The sequence below is a fragment of the Cebidichthys violaceus genome, unplaced genomic scaffold (assembly GCF_023349555.1).
Source record: "Cebidichthys violaceus isolate CVI_PGR_0920_01 unplaced genomic scaffold, fCebVio1.0.p SCAF_42, whole genome shotgun sequence".
NCBI classification, from domain to species: domain Eukaryota; kingdom Metazoa; phylum Chordata; class Actinopteri; order Perciformes; family Stichaeidae; genus Cebidichthys; species Cebidichthys violaceus.
Genome location: NW_027176617.1, coordinates 848114 through 872889, shown reverse-complemented (window position 1 = coordinate 872889; position 24776 = coordinate 848114). Strand labels below are relative to the sequence as shown.

The 24776-nt window shown below is 40.6% G+C and overlaps 1 protein-coding gene across 5 annotated transcripts in view; it reads right to left on the bottom strand.

The window, feature by feature from the left end:
- Window positions 1-939: 939 nt before the first annotated feature.
- The window catches only part of ripor2 (RHO family interacting cell polarization regulator 2), a 64049-nt gene continuing 40212 nt past the window's right edge, over window positions 940-24776 (bottom strand). For 4 of the 5 annotated variants that reach the window (XM_068728519.1, XM_068728520.1, XM_068728516.1 and 1 more), the window contains exons 3-22: window positions 24230-24385; window positions 23834-23912; window positions 22899-22922; window positions 22369-22422; window positions 15173-15322; window positions 14208-14271; window positions 13785-13828; window positions 13469-13594; window positions 13019-13167; window positions 12433-12562; window positions 10248-11009; window positions 9665-9849; window positions 9154-9316; window positions 8913-9045; window positions 8560-8721; window positions 8097-8270; window positions 6971-7170; window positions 6764-6847; window positions 6040-6130; window positions 940-3546 (exon numbers count right to left, since the gene is read on the bottom strand). In XM_068728519.1, the coding sequence (XP_068584620.1) occupies window positions 3446-3546; window positions 6040-6130; window positions 6764-6847; window positions 6971-7170; window positions 8097-8270; window positions 8560-8721; window positions 8913-9045; window positions 9154-9316; window positions 9665-9849; window positions 10248-11009; window positions 12433-12562; window positions 13019-13167; window positions 13469-13594; window positions 13785-13828; window positions 14208-14271; window positions 15173-15322; window positions 22369-22422; window positions 22899-22922; window positions 23834-23912; window positions 24230-24385 (3031 nt within the window). In that variant the 3' untranslated portion in view covers window positions 940-3445. The remainder of the gene's footprint in view (window positions 3547-6039; window positions 6131-6763; window positions 6848-6970; window positions 7171-8096; window positions 8271-8559; window positions 8722-8912; window positions 9046-9153; window positions 9317-9664; window positions 9850-10247; window positions 11010-12432; window positions 12563-13018; window positions 13168-13468; window positions 13595-13784; window positions 13829-14207; window positions 14272-15172; window positions 15323-22368; window positions 22423-22898; window positions 22923-23833; window positions 23913-24229; window positions 24386-24776) is intronic. The other variant, XM_068728517.1, reaches the window with a different exon arrangement.

The window sequence follows — 24776 nt, the reverse complement described above, 5'->3', positions numbered from 1 at the left end:
TGAGATTTTTTGACATTCTATATGATTTTTCATGACTTTTTTTCCTTCATGATATACAATTACTTTTTAATTACTTTTTTTAGCATACTATATTACCACTTTTTTATAACTTTTTTTTCAACCTACAACAAAAATGTTTAATATGACTCATGACTTTTATCATATTACATTTTTATGCCTTTTTCAGTCATGCTATAATATTTTATTGCTTTTTTTCCCAATATATTATACAATTACTTTTTTAGGATTGCTTTTGACATGCTACACTATAATTTTTTTTATTACTTTTTTCGACATATTTGACTGTTTTTGACACGCTATGCAGTGACTTTTTAATGACTTACGTCATGCCATACTTTAAGATTTTTTTGGAGAAGCTATACCATGACTGTTTTTTGACGTACTTTAAAATTTTTTGTCATTCTATATTATTGCACGAAAAATATGTCCGTCTACGGCTTTTTTATGAATTCTTTTGACATGCAATACTAAGCCTTTTTTCGACATACTATACTATGATTTTCCAATGACTTTTTTTCAACCTATTATATTCCGAATTTTTATGACTTTTTTATGAATTATTTGGACATGCTACACTGTTTTCAACATACTATGATTTTTAATGACTTTTTTGGAACACTATGCAATTTTTAAAATAGATTTTGCGACATGCTATTGTTTTTAATAACTTTTTTTCCTCAAGCTATACTATGACATATTTATGACTTTTTTCGACATACTAAACTATTATTTATATAAATTATTTTCATAAAAATGCTAAATAAACACTTATCCATGAAGTTGTCTTTGGATATCTGCAATCCACTGTACATGTATTCCACTTATGACAATCCCATGAACATTGAAATGTAAAACACAAATTCAAAGCTAACAAAAATGACATTTAACACTTTATTTTAAAAATCCACAATTTTGTAGTTTTAATTATGCAAAAATAAACTTTATTGCATCTTTTGATGAGCAGAGGAAATGTTGCCAAACACAATGGAGAAGTGTATGCAACTAAATGGATCAGTACAGAAGCTATTGACCACAAAGATGAATAGAGATCAATTTCAACGAAGTGTACCAAGTTATTCTTAAAACTACTCTCTGAATAAGAGATAAGATGTGCACATTTTGACAACTTGTACTTTGTGGTGATTAGGAATTGAACAGCCAATAAATTAACTTGACTTAACACTGGTAAACTGCAAGTTTGTAAAACAAAAGCTCACTCAAAAAAAAATTCAACAAACACTAAATGAGTTGATGAATTAGATACTTTTCCAAAATACTGTAATGCTATTCACATCATGAAAGAAATACAAGTAACTTATTTAAAATATGGACCATGTTTTGCAAAAGATTGTTTAGAAAAACTGAACCATCTTCAGCTTTTAGTAAGAACTTCACACATTTACAGATATTAAAAAAGAAAATATGAATTTCATAAAAATATTACCACTTGCTTTTAATCAATATGGCTTTTGGACTGTGCAGTTAGAACCAAATAACAAGATTCATGTATTATGGGTTTGTCCTATTGTGTGCTTTGAAATATAATTCTCATTATTCTGGCCAAAAAGCAAATGTTTTGAAAATACATTCTCCATTATGAATTATTAGCTCTTAGTAAAATTTTAAAATAAATTTGGCCTTTGGTTGCAGTAAATCTTTTAAGTAATAAAGTAATATTTCTAATATATAACGTCCCATCATGTTCAATACCTTATAGGAAAAAGAAATCTAAGATTTCTAACAGTATAATGATATTGTAATCTTCCCCAAAATAATGATGTAATACAATTCCTTCAAAATAAACTCCAATTAAAATTAAGCATGAGATCACTTACATTATAATATCATGGATGTCTTTTTAAACGATAAACAATATTTCAAATAATAGACCTGATCCAAAATAGAACATAAATATACATTTCATTTACACAACGTCATCTGCACTATTACAGTATAACTCCAAATAATATTAGAATTACAAGGAAATAATAAATAAGATGTATGAACAAATGTGAGTTTTGTCGTTGTGCACTGGCACAAGACTCAGTAGTACAGTTACAATGAGAAAAGTTGGAATAGTCAGGTCAGATTTCCCACATTACAGTTAGGATGGAGGGAAATAAAACGGACCCAAAAAAGAAAAACCTCATTCTGCAGCTTCTCATAAGAATTAGCTCACATACTGTATTAATTTGCAGTTAGCCAAAATGAGGCTTTTACTCAGCCTTAAGTATTCTCCATTCTGTAAAGTTAATGGAGCGCGATCCTAAACCAAATCTATTGCCCTGGACTTGCTCTGTACCGGTTAGAAAAAATATATCAACAAGAGTGTATTTGTGGAAACCTGCCTGCTTGACCATATCAAGGCTCAAATGGCCCAAGCTGACTTTACCAATCGTCCTCTAATGTCATCTAGGTGCAAAAAGGTCATGTATATACAGAAAAATTGCACTTGTTCAACTGCAAGTATGAGAAAACTCTGATATAAACTGCTGAGCGAGTGAAACGTGGGCACTGTGCTGACCCGTTTCAGATCTACTCTTCAGGTTTTCCTTTTCCTCCAAATGATAGATAGCTGAGGTCAAAATCTGCTCAAGACTGTAAAACTGCTGTTAAAGTAGCTTTTAAACCACAACATCACATCCTCTTAGAAAGACATTCTCAAATTATTATTGGTCCTCCCTGCAACACAACGCACATCTTTCAATTGTAGAAGAATCCCTGAAACTCAAAATGTAGCATACTAGAAAACAACTTAAAAATATATTTTTAATACAAGCACATACATTACACCGGCTGTGTAACATATGCCACATTTACATGCCTTACAGTGCAAATCTTTCAAAAGCGCCAGAAAACATTTCTAATGATAGACAGTGATTATACAAAGATCATAGTTAGTATATTGTGTGACACAACTGACTCTGTAACAATCAAGATGATGATTAATCAATGAGTAAATTATATAAGTGTTGGATGCAGTGGCTTGTTGAATGAGGTTATGTGAAAGGCGAAGACGCATTGCTCAAATTCTAGTTTTTGTCTTTGGAGCAGCTTTGTGTCCAGACAAATGTGTTCTCCAGTTAAACTTAATGTGTCCGGTCTGCCTGGCTCAGAAAGCAGGGAGAGGAAGGGGTGAAGCGTAGGGGTGTAAATGTGTGTGTACAGGAGGGGTATAGGTTGTGTGTCTTCTGATACAGTTTGTTTGGTGTTAGTTCCTATGAGGAGGCAGTGTTGGTAAGAACAGTGATCTAATGTGGCAATGTAGAGATCCATAAGCCTGTGCAGAAAAGCAGATCAATAAAGTGATCAGTCATTAACAGCCCTGTGAGGTGTGCAGAGTGGGGTGTAGCCGAGGGAGGAGCAGTTCTGTCCTCGGGCGTGGGGTTGAGATGTCATTTGTGATGTTTTTGGTGGCGATGGCTCAAAAGGCAGTGGTGACGGCGTTTCCTCGCCGTGTGCCCAAGCGGATGATTTCCCCGGGCACCGTGTCCAGCTGCTCATACGCCAGTCGCCCCTCCTCACCTGCCACAAACAAAAGGGATTATCTATAAGCACTGTATTCCCAAGCAGTTTTAAATGATGGCAAATATTATTACATCTCAGTTTGCAATAGTATCCCTGCAGTCAAAATAGTTCAGCTTCAGGTCAAAATAAAAGACAAGTGAGGTATGTAAATCACTGAAAAAATTAGCAGCATCCGCTGTCTAGATTTGCCTGATGACGACTCAGTAGTAGAAGTAAAGTTTTAAAGAGGCTTAATCCAACAGAAGTATGATGAAAATCAACCTGTTTCATAGTCATATTTTTAATACTTTATGGGGTGTTATGGGGTGTTTTCTTTATGACATACTATACTATGACTTTCAGGATGCTTTCCCACGGCCTTCAAGGCCACCAGAGTCACCCCCCTTCTGAAGAAACCATCACTTGACCCCTCTGATGTCAAGAACTTCAGACCGGTTTCTCTTCTACCCTTTCTATCCAAAACACTTGAACGTGCTGTCTTTAACCAACTGTCTTCCTATCTCCACCAAAACAGCCTTTTGGACCCCCACCAGTCCGGGTTCAAAGTGGGTCACTCGACAGAGACGGCCCTCCTTGCGGTGACAGAGTCGCTTCACGCCGCGAGAGCTAACTCTCTCTCCTCTGTCCTGATTCTCCTGGACTTGTCTGCGGCGTTTGACACTGTGAACCATCAAATCCTCCTCTCATCCCTCGAGGGGATGGGCGTCTCAGGCTCTGCACTCTCCCTGTTTGCATCCTACCTGACGGGTCGATCCTACCAGGTGACCTGGAGGGGGGCCGTGTCGGAACCACGCATGCTGACTACGGGGGTTCCGCAAGGGTCAGTCCTGGGCCCCCTTCTCTTCTCGCTCTACACAACATCTCTGGGTTCTGTTATTCGCTCGCATGACTTCTCCTACCATTGTTATGCCGATAACACCCAGTTGGTCTTGTCATTTCCCCCCGGTGACACCCAAGTGGAGACGCGCATCGCTGCGTGTTTGGCTGACATCTCGATGTGGATGATGACACACCACCTCAAGCTCAACCTAGACAAAACTGAGCTACTGTTCCTCCCGGGGAAGGGTTGCCCGCACCGGGACCTGTCCATCACCATTGATGATACCGTGGTGACGCCGACTCGGACAGCGAAGAACCTGGGTGTGACCCTGGATGACCAACTGTCATTCTCGGCAAACATTTCATCCGTTACACGCTCCTGCAGATTCCTGCTCTACAACATCAGGAGGATTCGTCCCTTCCTGACTGACGAGACGGCGCAGGTTCTCATCCAGGCTCTTGTCATCTCCCGCCTGGACTACTGCAACTCTCTACTCGCCGGAGCCCCGGCGTCGGCCATCAGACCTCTGGAGCTTGTCCAGAAAGCTGCAGCTCGCCTGGTGTTCAATCGCCCCAAGTTCTCCCACACAACTTCCTTTCTCCGTTCTCTACACTGGCTACCTGTAAGAGCTCGCATCCAGTTTAAGACTCTGGTGCTAGCCTACAGGGCAGTGAAAGGAACAGCTCCTTCCTATCTCCAGGCCACGGTCAAGCCTTACACCCCCGCCCGACCACTTCGCTCTGCTGCCTCGGGGCGATTGGTTGCCCCGTCGCTCAGAGGTCCTGGCGGCCGATCGACCCGGTCACTGCTGTTTTCTGTCCTGGCCCCACAGTGGTGGAATGAACTTCCCACTGACGTCAGGACAGCGGAATCGCTGCCCATCTTTCGGCGCAGGCTGAAAACCCACCTCTTCAGGAAGTGCTACCCTCAGCCTTCCACTTAGCGCTTATTGTTTTCATACTAGCTTGTTGCACTTATTGTATTCGTATTACTTATAGCACTAACTGTTTTTCTTGGTTCTGCACTGTACTTTGGCTCTGAGTTATGCTCTGCTTCATGCTCTTAGATGCCTGTTTGGAAAAGGAAATGTATGTATGACTTCTGGTGACTAGTAGTTCTTGTGATTACCAATGTTGAATGCACTTATTGTAAGTCGCTTTGGATAAAAGCGTCTGCTAAATGACTGTAATGTAAAAATGTAATGACTTTTGTTTATTTATTATTACTTTTCATGACTTACTATGCTATGCCTAGAGGTGTCACAATATACTGGTATTGACGACAATCATAATATTTTGAAAATTAAATATTGGTATCATGTTAATAATACACAAAAGATAATATTGGGTAAATAATCCAACACCTCTTAAATAGTTACAGATTCTCTAAATCTTCCTACACTCGTATTTTGAGTGTAATTTATTTGCCAAAAGAGACAAAACACACAATGAATAAACATTTTTTTTTAAATTTTCTAGAAAAGATTGTTATTGTGAATTATTTTGGCCACAAAAATAGTGTAGTAAAAATCTGACCTTGTGGCATCGCTAGGTGTGAGGTACTGTGACAGCTGTGTATAAAATACACTTCAGAAATAATAGAGTGATTTGTAAAAGTGCAGCAAAGACCAAGCTGAGCAACATTTGATTTTCCATAAATGTATTACTTACCAAATGTGAGCAGAGTTTCTATGGCAACATGGCGAAGCTCTTCATCAGCTGAATCACACAGCGCTACCACCGCCTTGATGCTCTCTACAGCCTACAGACGGACAGAAAAGCTCTGTGAAGAGGGCACTTGTCAAAGTACATAGAAGACAAAAAAAACAATGGGCAGATTTGGAATTATTTCCTTTTTAATTAGCCATCATAGTATACCACTAATATAACATAGAAAATAGAAACAGATTAAATTTGAATGCACGAACACTATCTGAATAGCATACGTATATGCCAAATGTAACGTACATTGAAAGAAAATTGTTGTTGCTGTAAACATTCCTAATACTGTCCTTGTTGTGTGCAAAAATGCATTTCAATGTTAAACAGTCTCATCGGCCAAATCAAGTGGTTATCTTTGTCCTGGCAATTAGGTGTAGATTTTGTTGCTGGCATTGTGTCCCAGCAACAAACCTACATGCAACTACTAGGAAGTATCCCTCCACTGTAGCTCAGCATGCAAACACACCGCAAGTTTTGTTCCAAAAGAAGACCGTACTTTAGGAAGACACCACTTAGACTGTTGAAGCTTCATTAGCTTTCTCTGAACTTAAGAATCTTTGACATAATATCTCTTAGAAAAAAAAAGTTAGCCTCAATTGACACAAATGGAGACCTAAACTAGCTCCAAATCTTCACAATATCACAGTTTTAGATAATGTAATAGGCCACTGACCTGCAGACAGCTGAGAGCTGAACAGGCCGCCCTCTGGCTCTGAACTCCAGCCTCTGACAGAGCGTGGGTGTAGCACTCCACTGCCTGTAGAAACCCACATGAACATTCAAACATGGCTTGTGGCATCTGTCAACACTATTTGAAATGCTGTTTGCCTCCAAACACTTGCATCTCTCAAACACAGTCCCTCTCTTTATCACTACTCACTCTGATCCTGAAGTAGCTGTGTGATGCAGAAGAGAGGTAGTTGGCTGCTACCTTGTTGACTTGAGGGTCCTCTGCAGTGAGCAGGGAGGCCAGGGCCCTCAGGGTGCTGTTTCTCGGCCACAAGGATGACACAGGCACCTCCTCTAGCTCTGCTAGACACCGAGAATAATCCTGACTGCACAGCGCCTCTGCAAACATCTCTAAGGATGACACAGACACATGTCAGAGGTTTAAACATTATATATCACAGTGATTTTCAACCAGTGTGCCGTGAGAGATTGTCAGGTGTGCCGTGGGAAAATGTCCAATTTCACTTAATCGGTCCAAAAAAAATATTATTTAGTTGCTGCAAATAATTTGCCATTGTTGAGTGTCTGAGCCTGCAATATAGTGGCTGGCTAAGTAATTAAATACTCTTCCATGCCAGTGGGTGGCAGTAGGTAGCGCAATATGACAGTGTTCATTTAAGACAGTAGAATTAAACGATGCTGTCTGCTTCTGCAAGGATATCAGCTTTGTGTTCATCTAAACAAGCCCAGGTTTCACACTGAGTTTTTTTTTTTTCTCTGTTTTTTTTAGAGACTTGTCATTAAACTGTCAGCATATATGCTGTATTATGCTACAATGTGCCATTTTTGGTTGTTGGTGTGCCGCGGGATCTTTTTAATGTAAAAAATGTACCGTGGCTCAGAAAAGGTTGAACAACACTGATATATCGTGTAGAGCATAAATCATCGGAAGCTTTTCTGTACACCAGACATGACCTTTGCTTCTGATTGATATCTTTGAAAATCCAGAAATGTAACAGTGTTTAACCCCTTAAAATAACCAAGTTAAAGCCATATATAAAAAACACTCCATAGTTTTATTCCTTACTTACAATCAAACTCATATTGTGTGTTTTTCTGTGGTCCATCTACTTTCTATTATGTATAGTTTTGGGTGCTTGTGGAGAGAAAGTCCAAGTGAAAATTGGATCAACTGATCTGCTCTTTTATAAAATGTATAACTTTATAAAATAAATTATGTTTTGAATGACCAATGTATGATTATAGTAGAGGAATTTACATGACTCAATGGCAGAAAGGTTTTAATCAGTGCTGTGAATGTCACCTCTTTTCCTCACCTTCTCTGGCCAGATGCAGGAGGTGCGTCTCCATGTCCAGCACTTCATGCTGTAAGATGTAGCTGTGGAACTGAAACACTGTCAGGACGTCCTGGGAGAGCTCAGCGGCAGTAGGACTGTGTGCCGCCACCAGATAGCTCCTGTCCACCATCTCGCTCACTACGACACCAATCACTGGATAGAAAAGGAAGAAATCTGAAGTCAGAGAATGCTGTTTTGAGTCAACTGGAATTACATTTGCATTGTATGGATCTATTAAATACTAACTGGGTCGATTGACAGTTTCAACCACGTTATATTCTTAGCAGCTACAATGATCTAATTTTCCCTCAGCCAAATTAGTGACTCAGGTGAAACAGTAATTAAATACACAGGAACAAGACCGTGTTGCAAACAAAAAAAACATTTAATTTGAAGTGCAACCTTTGGCCTGTTTGCAGAAAGATAATGGGTATGATCCAACCTGTGTCAGCACTGTGTGGGTGTCTCTCCTGCAGCACTGCTGTGTAGCGCTGGTTCATGTGTTTGAACACTCTGTCCAGTGTGGTGTGGAAAAGTCCTGCCGACCCGCTGCACTCTGACCACAGAGTCATCAGCTGTGGGCGATCTGCGAGGCCTGGGAGAACTGAGAAGGAAAAGGACAAAACAGACGGTCAAACGCTGCAACCCTCAAACTCAAACCTTTCTGTTGCACGGCAATAATCTTTAATAGAAGACTTAAATAATAAAACATAAATTGGTGCAAGATGACTACTCTTGAGATACAATGTTAAACACACAAATCAAGCAAACTGGTTTTCACTTTTCAGTACCTACCGTCTGCAGAAGATGTAATTGATCCCAGTTTATCAACACTGAGCTCTGCTAGTTCTTCTAACAGCTGAGTCTGTCCGGACAGTTTGAGGAGAAGACTGCGACGCTGCCACACACCTACCCCATTGGTCAACAACTGTCATTACAGGAAGAAGCAAAAGGCATGTTGCAGTAAACTGTTAATGTCAACTATGACTATTCATTTATCCTTCATACTGCAAAAAAATATCATTGGGAGCCCTACCTGTATGAGGTGATTACAGTACTGCAGGTGGATGACGATTGCAACGTCCAGGTTCTCGTTTCCAGTGGTGAGCGGCAGGGGGCTTCCTGCCACACTGTTGCCCACCCCGGTGTCCTCTGTCAGGGCTTCACTCAGGTGTCCTCTGGCTTCTGGGTGCTGGCTACTGAGAGGCGCATACCCAGAGTCACCAACAGTGATCTACTGTACTTATATTAAATGGTTTTCAATCAGGTGCTGCTTTGACGCAAGACAATTCTGATTTTCTATCCAATGCTTACAAGAATGAATAGCTGAGCATTAACTGACTTAAAACCAAGCACCAGGAACTTGTATCCTACTTCATCTTGAACTGTGGTTTTGGTATGTGATACCTTAACAACAGCCTTTTATTTTTTATTTTCAGTGCAGACGATTTTACACAGCAGTTAAATGCCATGAAACAATAACAACATTGACTTAGCGTCAATGTCAGCAACCACAGAGTGCCGCCGTACATACGTCTCCCACTTACCCGATCCTTTCTCCGTCTGTATCAAAAAGCGGAGATCTCTGTGGGGGGGTACTGAGAACAGCATTATCGTCTCCAGTATCCTCGTCATCAAAGTCAGAGGTGTTGAGGAAGTCAAAACTCTCCAGGGCACTCTCTACTGTCAGACTGAGGCTGGATGATCGGCTCCTGTGACCCGGGAGACGGCACTGTGAAGAAGAAGGGCGGAGATAGTGGGTCAATACATCCTGTTACAGTCCATTCTAGTTACTCAAATACTCAAATTACTTTTTACAAGTAATAAGTCACTAAACTTGTTACTTTCAATTTAAGAGGTCATCAATCTTTTGTTTTTCTTTCTAACAAACTTTCTGATTCATTTTTATTGTCATTAGAGTGTGTAGATATTTTCTACACACTTAAGATTGTAAGGATTGTGTAATCTAATTAGTTACTATTGTGGACCAAGATCCAAGTAAAAATAAATAAATAAATATAAAACATTTGGTTGGAAGTAACATTCTCTGAAAGTACTATATTTTTCTTTCCCATATTAGATATTGTGCAAATATAAATTAGAAGGGGATACAGAGAAGGATTCAGTCACCTTGAGTAAGTCCTCCAGACGCATCACTTCCTGCTCCAGGTCCTGTAGCTCTCGGCAGCGGTGATTCAGAGACTCCAGCCTCATCAGCAGGCTGTGGATAGCCTCCTCCAGGCTGCTCTCCAGGAAAGCCCTGCTCCCCTCTCCTGCCCAGCTCAGACTTCCACCTCCATCCGCAGAGCTTTCACCTGGCGGCACAATGTCCGAAGATGTTAGCCTCTTCACAAGCTGCCTGGTCAGGCTGCCCGCTTCCTCTGTATCCAGCTCCACAGGTTTCAGTTCGTCAGTGTGGTCTAAGAAAACATCCTCTGGAGCCACTGTAGACAGGTGGCCGTCAGAGCAGAGGGACGTGGCAGCTGAACCACAGTTGGAGCTAGAATTTCGCTGGGACTCTGTGCGCTCCCACTCAGAGTCCTCTGCCACCTCGGCTTCATCACTGGCGAGGCTGGCACTAGTGCCCCTACTTCCTCTACTACCCGTCTCCCCATCTTCTTCGTACTCCTCCTCTTCCTCTTCTTCTTCTTCTTCTTCTTCCACTAAATGCTCCTCAGCGATAGAGTCCTCCCTTGTTTGGAGGATTTGCGTGGGTGACGGGTCCCTTTCTGGAGGAGTGACTGTGATCTCAGGGTTGGACTGGCCTGGGGAGTGGGAGCTCGGTGCGGGGCTGGGCATGGAACCAGAGGTGTCCGAAAAGGTGAAGGAGAGACGCTTACACTCGGCCACACCACAACCCCCGTTCTCAAAGACATCATCTGGTAAAGTGGACTGAAAGAAGAGACAGAGCAGTAAATATGTGGAACAAAAACGATGGAAGATCAAAGCTACAGTTGGTAAGTTTAATGCTCCAGCCGAAGGCCAGTGCTTCATTTTGGCTCAACTGCTTTCAACATGGCGGCTGAGTCACCAGCTTTCTTATCTAACAGCTGAACAGTACACTAAAATATTTTTCTAAATACATTTGAGGCGAGGAATAGGCAATGCATTAAAAGAATCTTGATTCAGATTTGATGGTTTTGTCAGAGGTTTTGACAGCTGCATCAGAGAATCTGATCGATTGTTTTTCTTCGGGCACGGTGGAATCTTGCAAATCCCATCAGGAGCACAAAAAGGAGGCAGAGGAACCTCATTGTTTCACATAACATCTATCTTGTGTTCTACTGTCAGGATACAGTGACAATTTGAGCAAATATGATGAAAAATATTTTTCAGTAAAGATACCAACTGTAGCTTTAATACTGAGATAAATCTTGAAATCAGTGCACGTAAGATGAAAAGTACAAGAGAAAGCCCTCAAGTGGAAAAAGAGATGGCACACATATTTAAAACATCCTTCTTTCTAAATTCTTATGACCGAATCTGTTCAACCAAGACAGAATCAAAGTAAATTAAATATGAATAGAAAAACAACACAAGAGCACGTGCAAATAAACATGCAAAAAGCCACACATTGCATTCTGCAGCTCACAGAAAAGGACTGGACAAGCCCAAGTGTGTCCACACCAGCAGAGGAACACAGTGCATCCCCATCATGTCAATGAGGTAGGGGGCACAAAAAGGTTGAGGGGCCGCAACACACTCACATAGACCTCCAGACTGGATTTGGGCCTTGGCCGGAGTGAGGCCAGGTCACCAAACGAGCGACTGAGCCTTAACTTCTCTAGCAGGGAGTCTCGGAGCATGTGCAGGAAAGAGAGGCGCTGGCGCTCCACGGGATATGGCCGCCACTTCTTCACACAATGCACGCAGGCAAGTAGGACAGGGTGTTGGGTATTTGTGTGAGGGCAGGGGAGTGTGATGCAGGAGGGATGGATAAACGTGTAGTGGGACAGAGTGTGGGTAAGGGGTTTTGATGTGGAAATGCAAAGGAGAGGAGGATAGCAGGGAAATGGGTGAGGGTTAGTTTAGGGGTAGCACTGGTGTTGCTCACATTAGCATGATGCATCAACAGAAAAAAATGTTTGCAATATCATGGGGCCATGATAAGATATGCACAGGGTGTAGACAGGTTAGTGTGCTGGCACTATGGAGGTGTAAAAGACAAAAGGCATCTCTTTCACCACAATTGAGTCTGTTATAAGCCTAAAACACACAACGTTCAGAGGTTTTTCTAGTCTGTTCTCAGCTCTACAAACACTACTGTTTCCCACCACACTAATGAAGCTAAAGAAGGTTTGTGTGTTGGACTCACAAAGAAGGAGGTGTCCTGGAAAGTGGGGGTCTCCGGCGTGCCCTGGCTGTAGACCGACACTCGTCTCTGGAGTGCTGTGGCTTTGCTCAAGTTACCAGACGACAAAGACAGGTCCTCAACATCGAAGGGGCTTAAGGGGGGATCAAAACACGACTCTTATTATGATTTCTCTATGCCTACCTACATGTACTGTATATATGATCTCATTCACTTGGTTTTATCACAGAGAAGGTTTATTTTGCTTAGTTAACTTCCGTAACTTGTAACGACTAGGTTTCTCCACCAGATGGCAGAAAATCACAACTAATGTAGATTGAATTTAAAGCAATCGCACTAATAACAGTTACTGTAGGTGTTTACTGTGGTAACTTAACATAAGTCAGTGATTAACATACAGATGGTACCACACTGATGAGTTGCACGCTTGTGAGATAAATTCATAGTGTTGAAATGCTCTGTAGAAATACCTGGCTGAAAGACTGCAACCTCAACAAACTTATTGAAAAAAACTACAGAACACACTGATATTGTATGATGAATAACATAAAAAAGCAACTGCTCGCTATACGTATACGAGTCAACTTACTACCACGTGACCTCCAGGTTGAGTTTGATGGTCCCCAGGTCGTTAACGTCCACAGCCACCACCTGAGGCATGGCAGTAAACAGCTCCTTGGTCTCACAGATCACGCTGCCCACCAGCATGTGAGAGGCCAGGCCCTTCAGCTCAGTCACCTGATTGAGGTAAAAAAAAAACCATATATTTACAACTCAGGTCAAGAAAATGATAATGCAGGTTCTTCTGACATCAGGACATAAGTCAGGTAATTGTTGTTGAATTGTTTTCTTACACCCGCTTCATTATTAAATATAGTCATGACCTGTCGGAATAATCACCAATCTGTCCTGGATATTGTTATTGAAAACAAACTTACACATGAGCTGAACGCCTGGTTTCTACATCGTTCTTTTCTTTACCCTGAACCGTGTTGATTTACTGAAGCACAAAGCTAGTTTATCTGGATTTCTTCAGTACCTTGATGTTGATGAGGTCAGTGATGAGAGGCATGAAGACCATCTCGTCTCCATCCCAACTCTGTCTGGAGTTCACTTCAATTCTTCCCTTCAGCTTCCAGCGCTGGCGACCGTACCGCATATAGATCTGAATGAAGGAAAGGATGGGAAGGCAGTGTAAAAAAAGAAAGAAGTAAGCCTGAAGCCTTTTGATATTCTATCATTTAATTCTGCTGGAAAATACCAAACTTAGTTCTTTACTTGAACTTAAAGGAATAATTGTCCTGTCCCAACTCTTAACTAACATCTCTGTGTTACATAAAAAAAGAAGATCTTGCCTCATACTGGTCTCCAGGACAGAGCCTCGCAAAGCCTGCCAAACCTGTCAGAGGGAGGATATTGATTTAAAAACAATATTTGTACAGGATATGGGGTTAAAAAAAGCCAAGCCAAGTAACCTTTTTGTTTTTATGTGACTTTAGTATTTAGCAGGGTGAGTTACAATGTAGCTGTTCAGTGTCTTCATTACAGTATACCAAGGCCTTAATAGACATAATTATCAAAAAGCTGTGGCCGTTTCTGTTACAGCCTAAGAACTTTTCCTACATACTCAATACAGTATGTAGGTGGTGTAGTCAATATAGTATAATTACTTGTCAGTTCATCATGAAAAACATTCTTTTAAACATCAGTGGATTAATGCCTCTCATTTCAGAAATCAACATCAGTATGCAAGTGGGTTTACTTGTCATTTTTCTCACCTTTCATTTTGATATGAAACTCCCCGAGCAGGTTCTCCAGTTCGCTCTCAAACGTGCTCATGTTCTGGAGATGAGATAGATGATATTAATCACATAAACAGCCCTTTGTTACACAAGACAAGAACAACAAAAGTAATCAAGTTATCTCGACAGACTTTGACAAAGACAGTCAACACTAGAGTCAGGACGGCTGGTGTAAGCCCTCAGGACAGGTGATGACAGGTGTGTGTGTGTGTGTGTGTGTGTGTGTGCGTGTGTTATTAGGGTTTTAAGGTTGTTTTGTAAGTAGGTAACAATACATGTCAGTGTTTACACATGACAGTGTAAGCAGTAATCTGTAATAGATATTAAAGTATATTGGGGGCGTTATCAGCTGGGAGCAAGTGTTTAATGTATATTGTTATATTTTTGTACATATAAACTTTATATGATTTTGACAAGATTAAAGCTAAAGTGGGTAATGTATTTCAGAAAGATTTTTTTTATCATATTTGATAAATACATCCTGATGGCAATCAATAATTCAAATTGTCTGACAAAAAAGGAAAAAATTCTAGCATCTGTGGATGTCGCTCTAATGAGCCCGTCCAATCATTTGTATTCATAATGTAATCATTTGACGGGCTATCTGCCTGCCTGCACGTATTCTGCCTGTGCATTCATTGCTCGTCACCGGAGTCTTACTATCGCTGTGAGAACTACCAATAACCATGTTCGTTCTTTACGTTCATAGTGATAAGTATGAGGGAGTGGCTTTGGAGGGAGGCTCGAAGGGACAGTCAGTGTTGCTAACTTGAATAAGGGACATAAGTAGCTAGTGCTTCTAGCTACTTTCATCAAAAAAGAGTTGGCAACACTGGGCTGATTTTTCCTAGCTTCAACAAGCGTTTTTGTGCAAAACTCCTCAGAAGAATTTGCTGCTTCTTGCTTCCTCAAACACTGAAGAACATGATCTATGCCAGTACCTCAGTGTACTCCTTATAGCGGCGGTTGACCTCTGCGATGCTCTCCTTGGTGCCTTTAGTGGAGGGAGAGGAGGAGAAGGCCTGCTTCATCCGACTGGCACCGTCCCTCAGACGGCTCTGGATGCAAAAGGCCTCATACAGCTCGTCCACCTGAAAGCACACAGAGTCCCTCCATCTTTAATAAATGCACGCACACGCACACGCACACGCACACACACACACGCACACACACACACACACACACACACACACACACACACACACACACACACACACACACACACAAAACTTCAGCACTAATGAAAGGACGCGAGTCTTTGAAGTTTGAAACCCTCCATACATTATACATCAAAACATCCCTGGGCACGAGGCAAACTCCCCAAAAAACTTCCACCTGCCATCTAAATTATTCTGGATGTGTTCACATCTCACTGGGATTCATTCAAGGATGCCCAACACAGCTTTAGGCTTGAGCAGTAGTCAGTAACATTTGTCAATGTGTCTTCGACGACAGCAAAAATTGGCATTATTGAGAGTGAAAATAAGGTCTAAATAACAGGATAAAATGTAACTAAGAAGATTCTTTTGCAATGTTCATATTCTTGAACAGAGTAAGAGACTTCAAAGGTAGAAACAATGAAAGGTTTGTTAGGAAAATAAATTGGGACGGCTTTAGACAGGACAGTTATCAAGTGAGACAAGACAGGGACAGGCAGATAAACCGAGTAGAAGAGAGTCCTCAACTGAGCAGATACAGCTGGTATGTATCAGTGTAACTGTACTGCGCGACCCCAGTGGGACACTCCCAATGCGGGGGAACAACAGACGGCGTTTAGTGCTCATTTGGCGACGTCTGCCTGACTTCAGTTTGCAGCACCAGCCTCATCAAACCTAAACCCACAGGGAGAAGGAACAACTCCATCAACATCCTGCTGCCTTACTGTGAGCTGACATTTTGGAGTTTTAACTGGAATTAAATCATCAAGATAAGATGATGTAACCACAGCAGTAATAGTTGCCTTGAGCCCAATGGTGAAACTTTTCTGGAAAACCAAAAGGGATGAAGCTTCTGTGGTCTGAACTCTGTCGGCCATATTCCTCATTTTAACAAGGTAGTTTTAGAATGAATTATTAAAAAGTATATATAAAAGTATATTAAGTATTTATTTATTTAGATTTTCAATCTTGTCCTGTCTTTATTTTAGCATATTTCCCGATTTCCCCCCCAAAAATGGTATCACGGTGAAAAGCCAGATATGTCATTTAGAACCAGATGTGAACCTCATGGTTGTGCGAGTGGAAAAGTCAGGGGATCACCAAAATCTGCAAGATTCATCCTCAGGGTATCATGAGCCCAATCTTATGGTAATCCATTTCAAATTAATGTTTTTATTTGCTGAGTCACTCAAAGTTATTTCTCCCTGAAACCACAACTTACAGTCCAGATTGTCAGCATCCTGTCTGTCTGATTTCCTGCCTTCCCGAATTCACATATGATTGGAGTGGCAGCTGGGCAAAACAAAACACCTCTGGTGAGCCTCATCAAAGGGAAATATTTCAGCCTGCCTGACTAGGGTGCTAAAATATTGATGCCTCGCGCTCTTTATGGCACTCATTAGGGAGAAGCGGTAGAAAATGGGCCATTCTGGCTTCAGCCATCCTAACAGCTTCTCTGAGTGTTTGTCTGTGTATCTTTGTGTCTCAACCATACACTGCCAGCATGTTTGTGTGAGCAGACTCTGTGATTGTGTATGTGGACATGGCTACATGTGTACAGACAGCATGTTGTTCTTGTTTGATAGTTTATGTTTGATGGTTTATGATAGGAAGTAAAAGTGGGATGTTTGTACCTGGTGACGTCATACTTACTATATCTGGGCACAAATACAGACGGCACCCCAATCCCACCATCTCCACCTCAAACCAACCAGCCCCCTCAGCACCCCCACCCACTGCTGGGACCCAGCCCCGTCTGTCTGTCTGTGGTATGTGGTGTATGCGGCGGGGTGCAGCAGCTGAGCTGAGCCAGCTATAAAATAACCTCCAACCACGACTGTTATTCTCAGCTCTCAATTCAGAGCCATCAATCGACAGCTTTAAAACTTGTTTGTTTACAACAAAACAAAGAAAAACATGAGACGCAAACTCTATTTTTAAGTTGTGGATGAAGCGGAGCTAAAGTGTAAAAAACAAAACAAACAAAAAACAGGATTCATACGTCAAGAACTTTTGCACCGATTAAGTCAAGAATTATTGTGTGAGTACATTATTGTACTCACACAAATGAGTAGACATCTACAAAGAGGTTATTTATTTGGGTAAAATTATTTGTCACAATTATGGGCCTTCACAAACTGGGGCTGATGAATATCCATCATTGTTCTCTGGCAATCAGTAATCATATCATTAGAAGCTAATTAAGCTCATTTTTGCCCCTTGCTGCCTTCAAGGAAATGTCCTTGTGAAGGTCAGCCAAGCTCCACTCCAGAGGACGGCCGTCAGCAGATTGCGACACCTCGGGCACATTTCACCCCAGAAAAAAAAAAAAAGAAACATGAAAGGCAAAACACAAACAAAGACAAAACGGAAACCTCAACACAGGCAGATGGATAAAACATATTATCTTTCATATAATACATGTCTAATACAGGTCTGCCATGTCTGGCATATACTTCTTTTCAAGCTGTTTGTTTTAGTGAAGAAATTGTTCAGATGGATCTAAAAAGACACGCAGTAACATCAAACAACAAAAAAATAAGATTAATTACAAAATGAATTAGGAACAATTTAAATAAACAGTCAATGGTTTTAGTCACATTATAGGAAAATATATATTTTCTATTTCTATCAAATATTTTGTATTTTGGGACTCTTATTTGGACAAAACAGCAGTATAAACATGTCACCTTGCCTTCCTTGGACTTGTGATGGATATTTATTACTATATTTTGACATTTTACAGACCAAAACATTAAACAGGGAATCAAGATATTTGTACAATCTATGTACAACTTTATATTTATAACCTTCATAATATAAATAATGGATTTTTTTTTTGGTCAAATTTGTTCTGAAACTATAGAAATAATTTTACAAACAAGAATTAAAATTCATCCCATAAAAAGATCATCAGAACCTTCTTAACTCTTACCAGATGTGAATGGATGTTAAATGTAAATGTATTCTACATTGAGTCCTCTATTGGACACAGAGTGTATTAATTACAGCCATGACAAAACCTGAATGGCTCAGAGACCCAGTGAAGGATTACGGGAAAATCTTTATTGGGGAATCAATTATGCCCAGGGAGAGGATAATATTGTGTTCACATTTATGAAGGGTGAAGTATCCATTTTGACTTCTTATTTTAGGTCCCTCCCAAGCTAATCCTTCTAAAATCGCAATATAATAACACTTGTTTGGTGGAGTTCAATTTGGTGGGTTTTTATGAAGCATCATTTGGAGTTATAAAGGATTGTCTCTGTATTGACTGTATATTAGACTTTAAACTGTGGGATTTTAAATAGGAGCAGTGAATCTTTAGGATATAGCAGGAATCCTCTTAAAATATTGCCATTATCCTGGATTGTGGGATTTGAGGTGTGCACACATATACAAACACACATACACACACACACTTTCTGCCAGAGGGCGAGTGATTATAAGCAGATTAAAACAGGCGGGCCGCATCAAACGGCATCAAACACACAAGCCCGTCTCTGGAGAACTGTGTGTGTGTGTGTGTGTGTGTGTGTGTGTGTGTGTGTGTGTGTGTGTGTGTCTAGATTAGTATTCAAGGGAAGAAGAGAAAGCAAAAAGGCCTTATATTAAAAATAATCACATGCAAATTATTTATACTCATTCTGGATTGAATTTGGCACGATTAACACACAAACACACTTTCTCTCTCTCTCCTGGGGGAAGAGAAGGTGCCTGGCAGCTGCTCTTCTCACCTTCAATCTCTGTCACTCATCTCCTTAATGATGACCTGCTAAAACTAGTAACCAACACACACACACACACACACACACACACAATAGACCCTATCCCATACAGGACATCATAGGGGTTGTATTGGGCCACCTGCTTCTTCCATGTGTGCCAATTACTGCTCAGACATCTGCAGGCAGCCAGCAGCACGAGCAGGAACAAAAGACCGGGCTGATGTGACACACACACACACACACACACACACACACACACACACACACACACACACACACACACACACACACACACATGGATGATTGCTGTCCCGCACAAAGGGGGACACCTGAGCATAAACACATACACACTTAGTGTATGTAGCTCAAAGCTGCTGAATATATAACTTTAAAGACATTTTTCTTGTCCTGTTCTGAGATGAGATAATCTACACAAGCTACATTTTTCTGGCTCCAGTTTTAATCATACTGTTTGTACGTTTTGTTTAATGACGTTTATGTTTAAGACACTAACATATAATCTTTTTATTGACTACATACTAACAGACTGGTTATGTAACGTTCACCTACACACACTCATTTCCATATTAGCATATTGCTCGATGGAGCAATTCCTATCTCTGAGGTACTCATCACTCTGATGGTACAAATATAAGAAAATATAAAGTTGATGGTGGTTCCTCCTTTTCTTTACAGGCTAAACTGTACCCTCTCTCTCCAACAAAACATGCACTTTATGTTTACATCTTGTAGGCATGCATGGCTGGGCCAATTGGTGAGCTAAAAGGTTCATAATGCTTGACATGATGTTTTTGTGGTAGGTTGATTCTCTTAGCTGGACATTCAGCAATTGATCTCACTCAACAGCCATCTGCTGAAGCTAAGCTTTGTAAAATGGACCTGTCGTGTGTGTGTGTAAAGCCAATGGCCATTTAAGGGACAGGCAGGGGTTATCAAGGGCTGACCTGACATTGCAATTAGTTTTGTAAATAAATTGAGTATGCATTTCCTCTTCCCTACTCAAAGGTGCAAGATCCGAGATTGGGAGCATTTAGATTGCCTCTCAACAGCTCTCAACATGTCGACGGCGAGCCAGCAGCTAACAGTGCTAACAGTGCAAACTACGGCGAAAGTGCAGACAGAGCTAATAGTGTTTACCTGTGGTTACACTTCCACAACGACGCCGTCAGTCGGGACGCCGTTATCAGCGGTAACCGATGTATGAGAGCAGTGCAGAGCTAACCATTATATCTTTACGTAGAAAATATTAGTTTGTTTGCTCAGATTGTTAAATACAGCGGCTTTAACTTTATATTTATATCACAAATCACTTCACATGACTAATAAAGTCTAATAAAGACAACTTTAAAGTTGCATAATTTTTTTCAGAGCATCACATTTCTGTTAGAAAAGTAAAAGAACATCTGCTACACTGAACAACTTCTTACAGTCAAATAACAGTGAATCATAGTGTCTGTTGTACAGTAATGCCAGGGGAGAAACTAGAAGAGACGATGACAAACGATCAAAGAATTTGTGAAAATTTGTTACATTTACACTATTTCATTTCTAGCCAATAACCTGCAGAAAGTCAGAGAGTCGATGACAAGACAAGGGTTTGGAAAAAGCGCTGGTACATATTTAGAATGAACGAGCACAGAGCGTGCTAGATTTAACTTACTTTTTAGTTACGCTTTGGCTTTTGAGGCTTTTTATTTGCCTGACAAGATAAATCAGTCACTTCAAATATTTACAAGTGCATTCAAATCTATTTTTGCACAGAGCGTAGAAGAACAGAAGAGCTTCAGAGTCATGCTGGATGCTAAGTAGAAGGGCTTTGAGTGTGTGTTTGTTTCAACTGCATCCTGTGACAACCTCACAAGACAGAACAAGTATTGTATCTGCTTGTGTTTTCTCTTTGTTATCAAGGCCAAAAGTGGAGCATTCAGGCAGATACATTTCCTGAGTTTCGAAGACAACATCACCATATTCAAATGACTCATCAGACCCTTTTTCTATATCCCCTCTATCTCCCTCCTCTTATTCTTCTTTAAAAAAGGACTCTGACAATCACGTCTCACTGTAGTCTACCAACCGACCTGACCCAGATCAACTGTCATCTTCACTCTACGGAAACATTTCAACAAATCTTTGTCTTCTGTCGTATTGTTCTGGACACGTGCTTGCTTTTGGACATCTAAAGGTGAGTTTTTAAAGTCTGCCAGGACTTATGTGAAGATAAATGTTAAGGTCACCCAATAGCTGGCTCCTCAGGACTACAAAGGCTTCGTTTTTGGGGAACCATGGTTACCTTCGGAGCTGCACTGTCGTTTGGGTGTGTGTGTGTGTGTGTGTGTGTGTGTGTGTGTGTGTGTGTGCACACATTCTGATTGCCTGCTGTCACATCTGATTTGACGCACAGCGAGGGAGACTATTACAGGACTACAAAGCAGGGATGTGGATGTGCTGCGCAACCTTGCAGGGGATTAATGTCCCAAATAGGCAACCAGGGAGGAGACTACAAAGGAAGATACAGGAAAAAAAAAAAGTTTCCCTAGCCGGAGACCTCAACCATCAAAACAGCTGGAAACGTCCATAATGCATCAACACATGAACCAGAAAAGAGCAGGAATACCACCCTAACCTGGCAGCAAATATCCTTCCTTCTCCGACTTTGTCCTTCCCGACAAAGTCGGAGAAGCATGGAGTAAAAAATCAACATCAACCAGCAGGAAGTGAGGAAATTATTAGTTTATCAGAATGACAAATTCTTAATTTGGTTTCTTGCTGGGAGTTAGATGAGGAAGACTGACACCATATTGAGCAACAACCCGCACCTGCTTATCTTATCTTAGCATAAAGACTGGAAACAGGGGGAATGAGCTAAGTCATGCTGAGCTAAGCTAACCAGCTGCCGGCTGTAGCTTCATACATGACGGACAGATGAGTGAGTGGTATTGATCTTCTGATCAAACAATAAGGAAAGCAAATAAACACGTTTCCCGAAATGTCAAACTATTGAACAGTATTGTGGTTTTCTGAGTGACTGTGTTGATGTTATGTGGAGAGGCTTAAAGTGAAAGGAGGTATTGAGATATGAAATCTTAAACAGCACCTGATGGATGCTTTCCAAGTATACCACGTAAATGCAGACAACAAATCTGACTAAAGACTCAGAACAGAACCCGAAACAACTTGTGATGGATACATTTTAAGCATTATCTGATATCAATCCCTCACATCAATTCTTACCTTGCTCATGTGAAACTCCAGGCGTCTCATGTACCTTTCAATGGTTTTGATTTGCTGCAGAAAGAAAGACACAGCACAATAATTTACTAGTGCCCACATCTGCCACATCTGGTTTAAAGCTGTAAACATAACAATTTGTTTGTCCACACTACATGACATAATGAGACATAGTTTTGCATACAAAAAGAGATTTGAGATCATCAGTGAACATTAAATGTTTGTCACAGTTTGGCAAAGTGTTTATCTAAATGGTATCTGTTGTTTTTACCTGAAAATATCTCAGTTAATTCCTCTCAAGCGGTTTCTCCTGTCCCATCACACACTTTCTCTCTCATCATTTTTCCTGCACTATTCCTCAATCCCTTCAGCTCCTCACTTCTCCACTCTGTCCTTTCTCCCTCATTTTTCTAGCATTTTTTTCCCCTTCCTTCGTCTCTCTTTTTATTTATTTTTTTACATCAAAGATTCCCCCCAGCACACGTCAAACTTAGAGCAGTTGTTACAGCAGACCCTCCCCTCCATCAACTCACCTTGTCAAGATCGTAGAGCACTCCCTGGAGAGAAAAATCACACACACAGAGACACAAAAACACACACAATCACAGTTAGTACAGAAGACAGAGATGAAGCTGCTTAATAAAATGCAAAGCCGACTATAGTTGTCTCGCATCAAAAAAGATCCTGTTAAACACTCTTTCCACTGTCAGCCTTGAATCTGTATGTGTACAATATGTATGTGTGTGTGTGTGTGTGTATACATTGTAGCAAATCAAAATGTGTGAATATGTGATGTTTAAGTCGATGGATTAATATTGTATGTGATGCATGATCATTAAAATTAAAAATAAAAACTGCGGAGATCTGAAGTGATCCCAGCTGCCAAAACTTTTGTTGTTGTCTCACTGATTTTTTGTGGGATAAAAGCAACAGTAGCTATACATGATGGAAAAACTGTGATTTTGGCCTTTATAGAAATAGTTTGACATTTTGAGAAAAACACTTCTTTGTTTTCTTACTGAGACTAAGATGCAATCTCATGCATCAGTGAATATTTAACTAGAGTAAGCAGATAATTAGCTTATTGATAACAATAGCATCTCTGCAAACAGGGAGAAACAACTTGGCTCTGTTCTAAATATGCCTACCAGCACCTCTAAAGCTTCATTTGAATTTTTACAATTAAATGTTTGTAATACTTAAACAATCAAGATACTACTCGTTACTTGGTGAGCTTTAGAAGTGCCTTTGGATAAAGCCAGGTCTTCAGTATTTATGCTAAGCTATGCTAAGTGCCTCCTGGCTTTAACTTAACATTCGCAGTACAGCCATGAGAGTCTTGTTGATGTTCTCATCAAACTCTTTACCAGAAAGTGAAAAGGCACATGTCCTGAAATGTCCTTAAGATGTGGGTATGGCAGAACTAAACTGCTGCTTGTGTGTAATATAATGGACGGTAGCTTCTCACCAGACGAGAGTTTCTCTTCATGTCTTTCATCAGACACATGAGTTTGTCCAGCTCTGTTTGATGAACTTCAAGATACTCACTACGGGACAATAAAGGGAAACACTTGAGGTTTAATACAAATTCAAGTAGATGGAACTTTGTCAATCTCTGCGATGTAAATCAGTGTCTGTATATAATGATGGCAATACAAACACATTGGTACATAAACATTTGTGCAGTTATTTAAATAAATGTGGCAGAAAAAAACAGGCTGTAAAGGTACAAAATAAAGAAACAAATTAACATAAAAATAAATGATTACTCTGGATCATTTCATTAGTTGATGTATTGAAAAGGAAGACATTTTCATTGCTTGACTGAGTGATGTGTGTGATTACACAGTGTAAGTGTACTCACTCCAGGCCTTGTTTGAGTGCGTTGTAAACTTCCTCCAGTCTTTTGGGCTGCGGCTCCCTGGAGCTGCTGCCTCCCTTGTGCCCTGACGGGTGGGGCTTCTTTGGCTTAGACTGAGGCTTCTTCTGCACCGCCGAGTTCCCCATGAAAGAGTTGCACCTACACACGCACGCGCATACACACACACACACACACACACACACACACACACACACACACACACACACACACACACACACACTAGTGAGGGCAAAAAAGGGTACCCCTTGTGCACGAATTTTCTTAATCTTGTGTGTGCAATGATGGAAAAAGAGCAGAGGTTTTGAATTACAGCATAGTTACATCTCATAATAAATATTCAGAGTTGGATTTCCACAGTATTTCAGATAACCAGTCCTGTAGCTGCCTATAATAATGTAGTGTTAGATGAGATTTCTGTATTATTACAGCATCCATGAATTTGTCTCATGTGACTGACGGGAAGGGCTCGTCAAGTCTCGTCACACCAAGATTAGACAGTCAAATTCCCTACATATCATATCAAAAACAT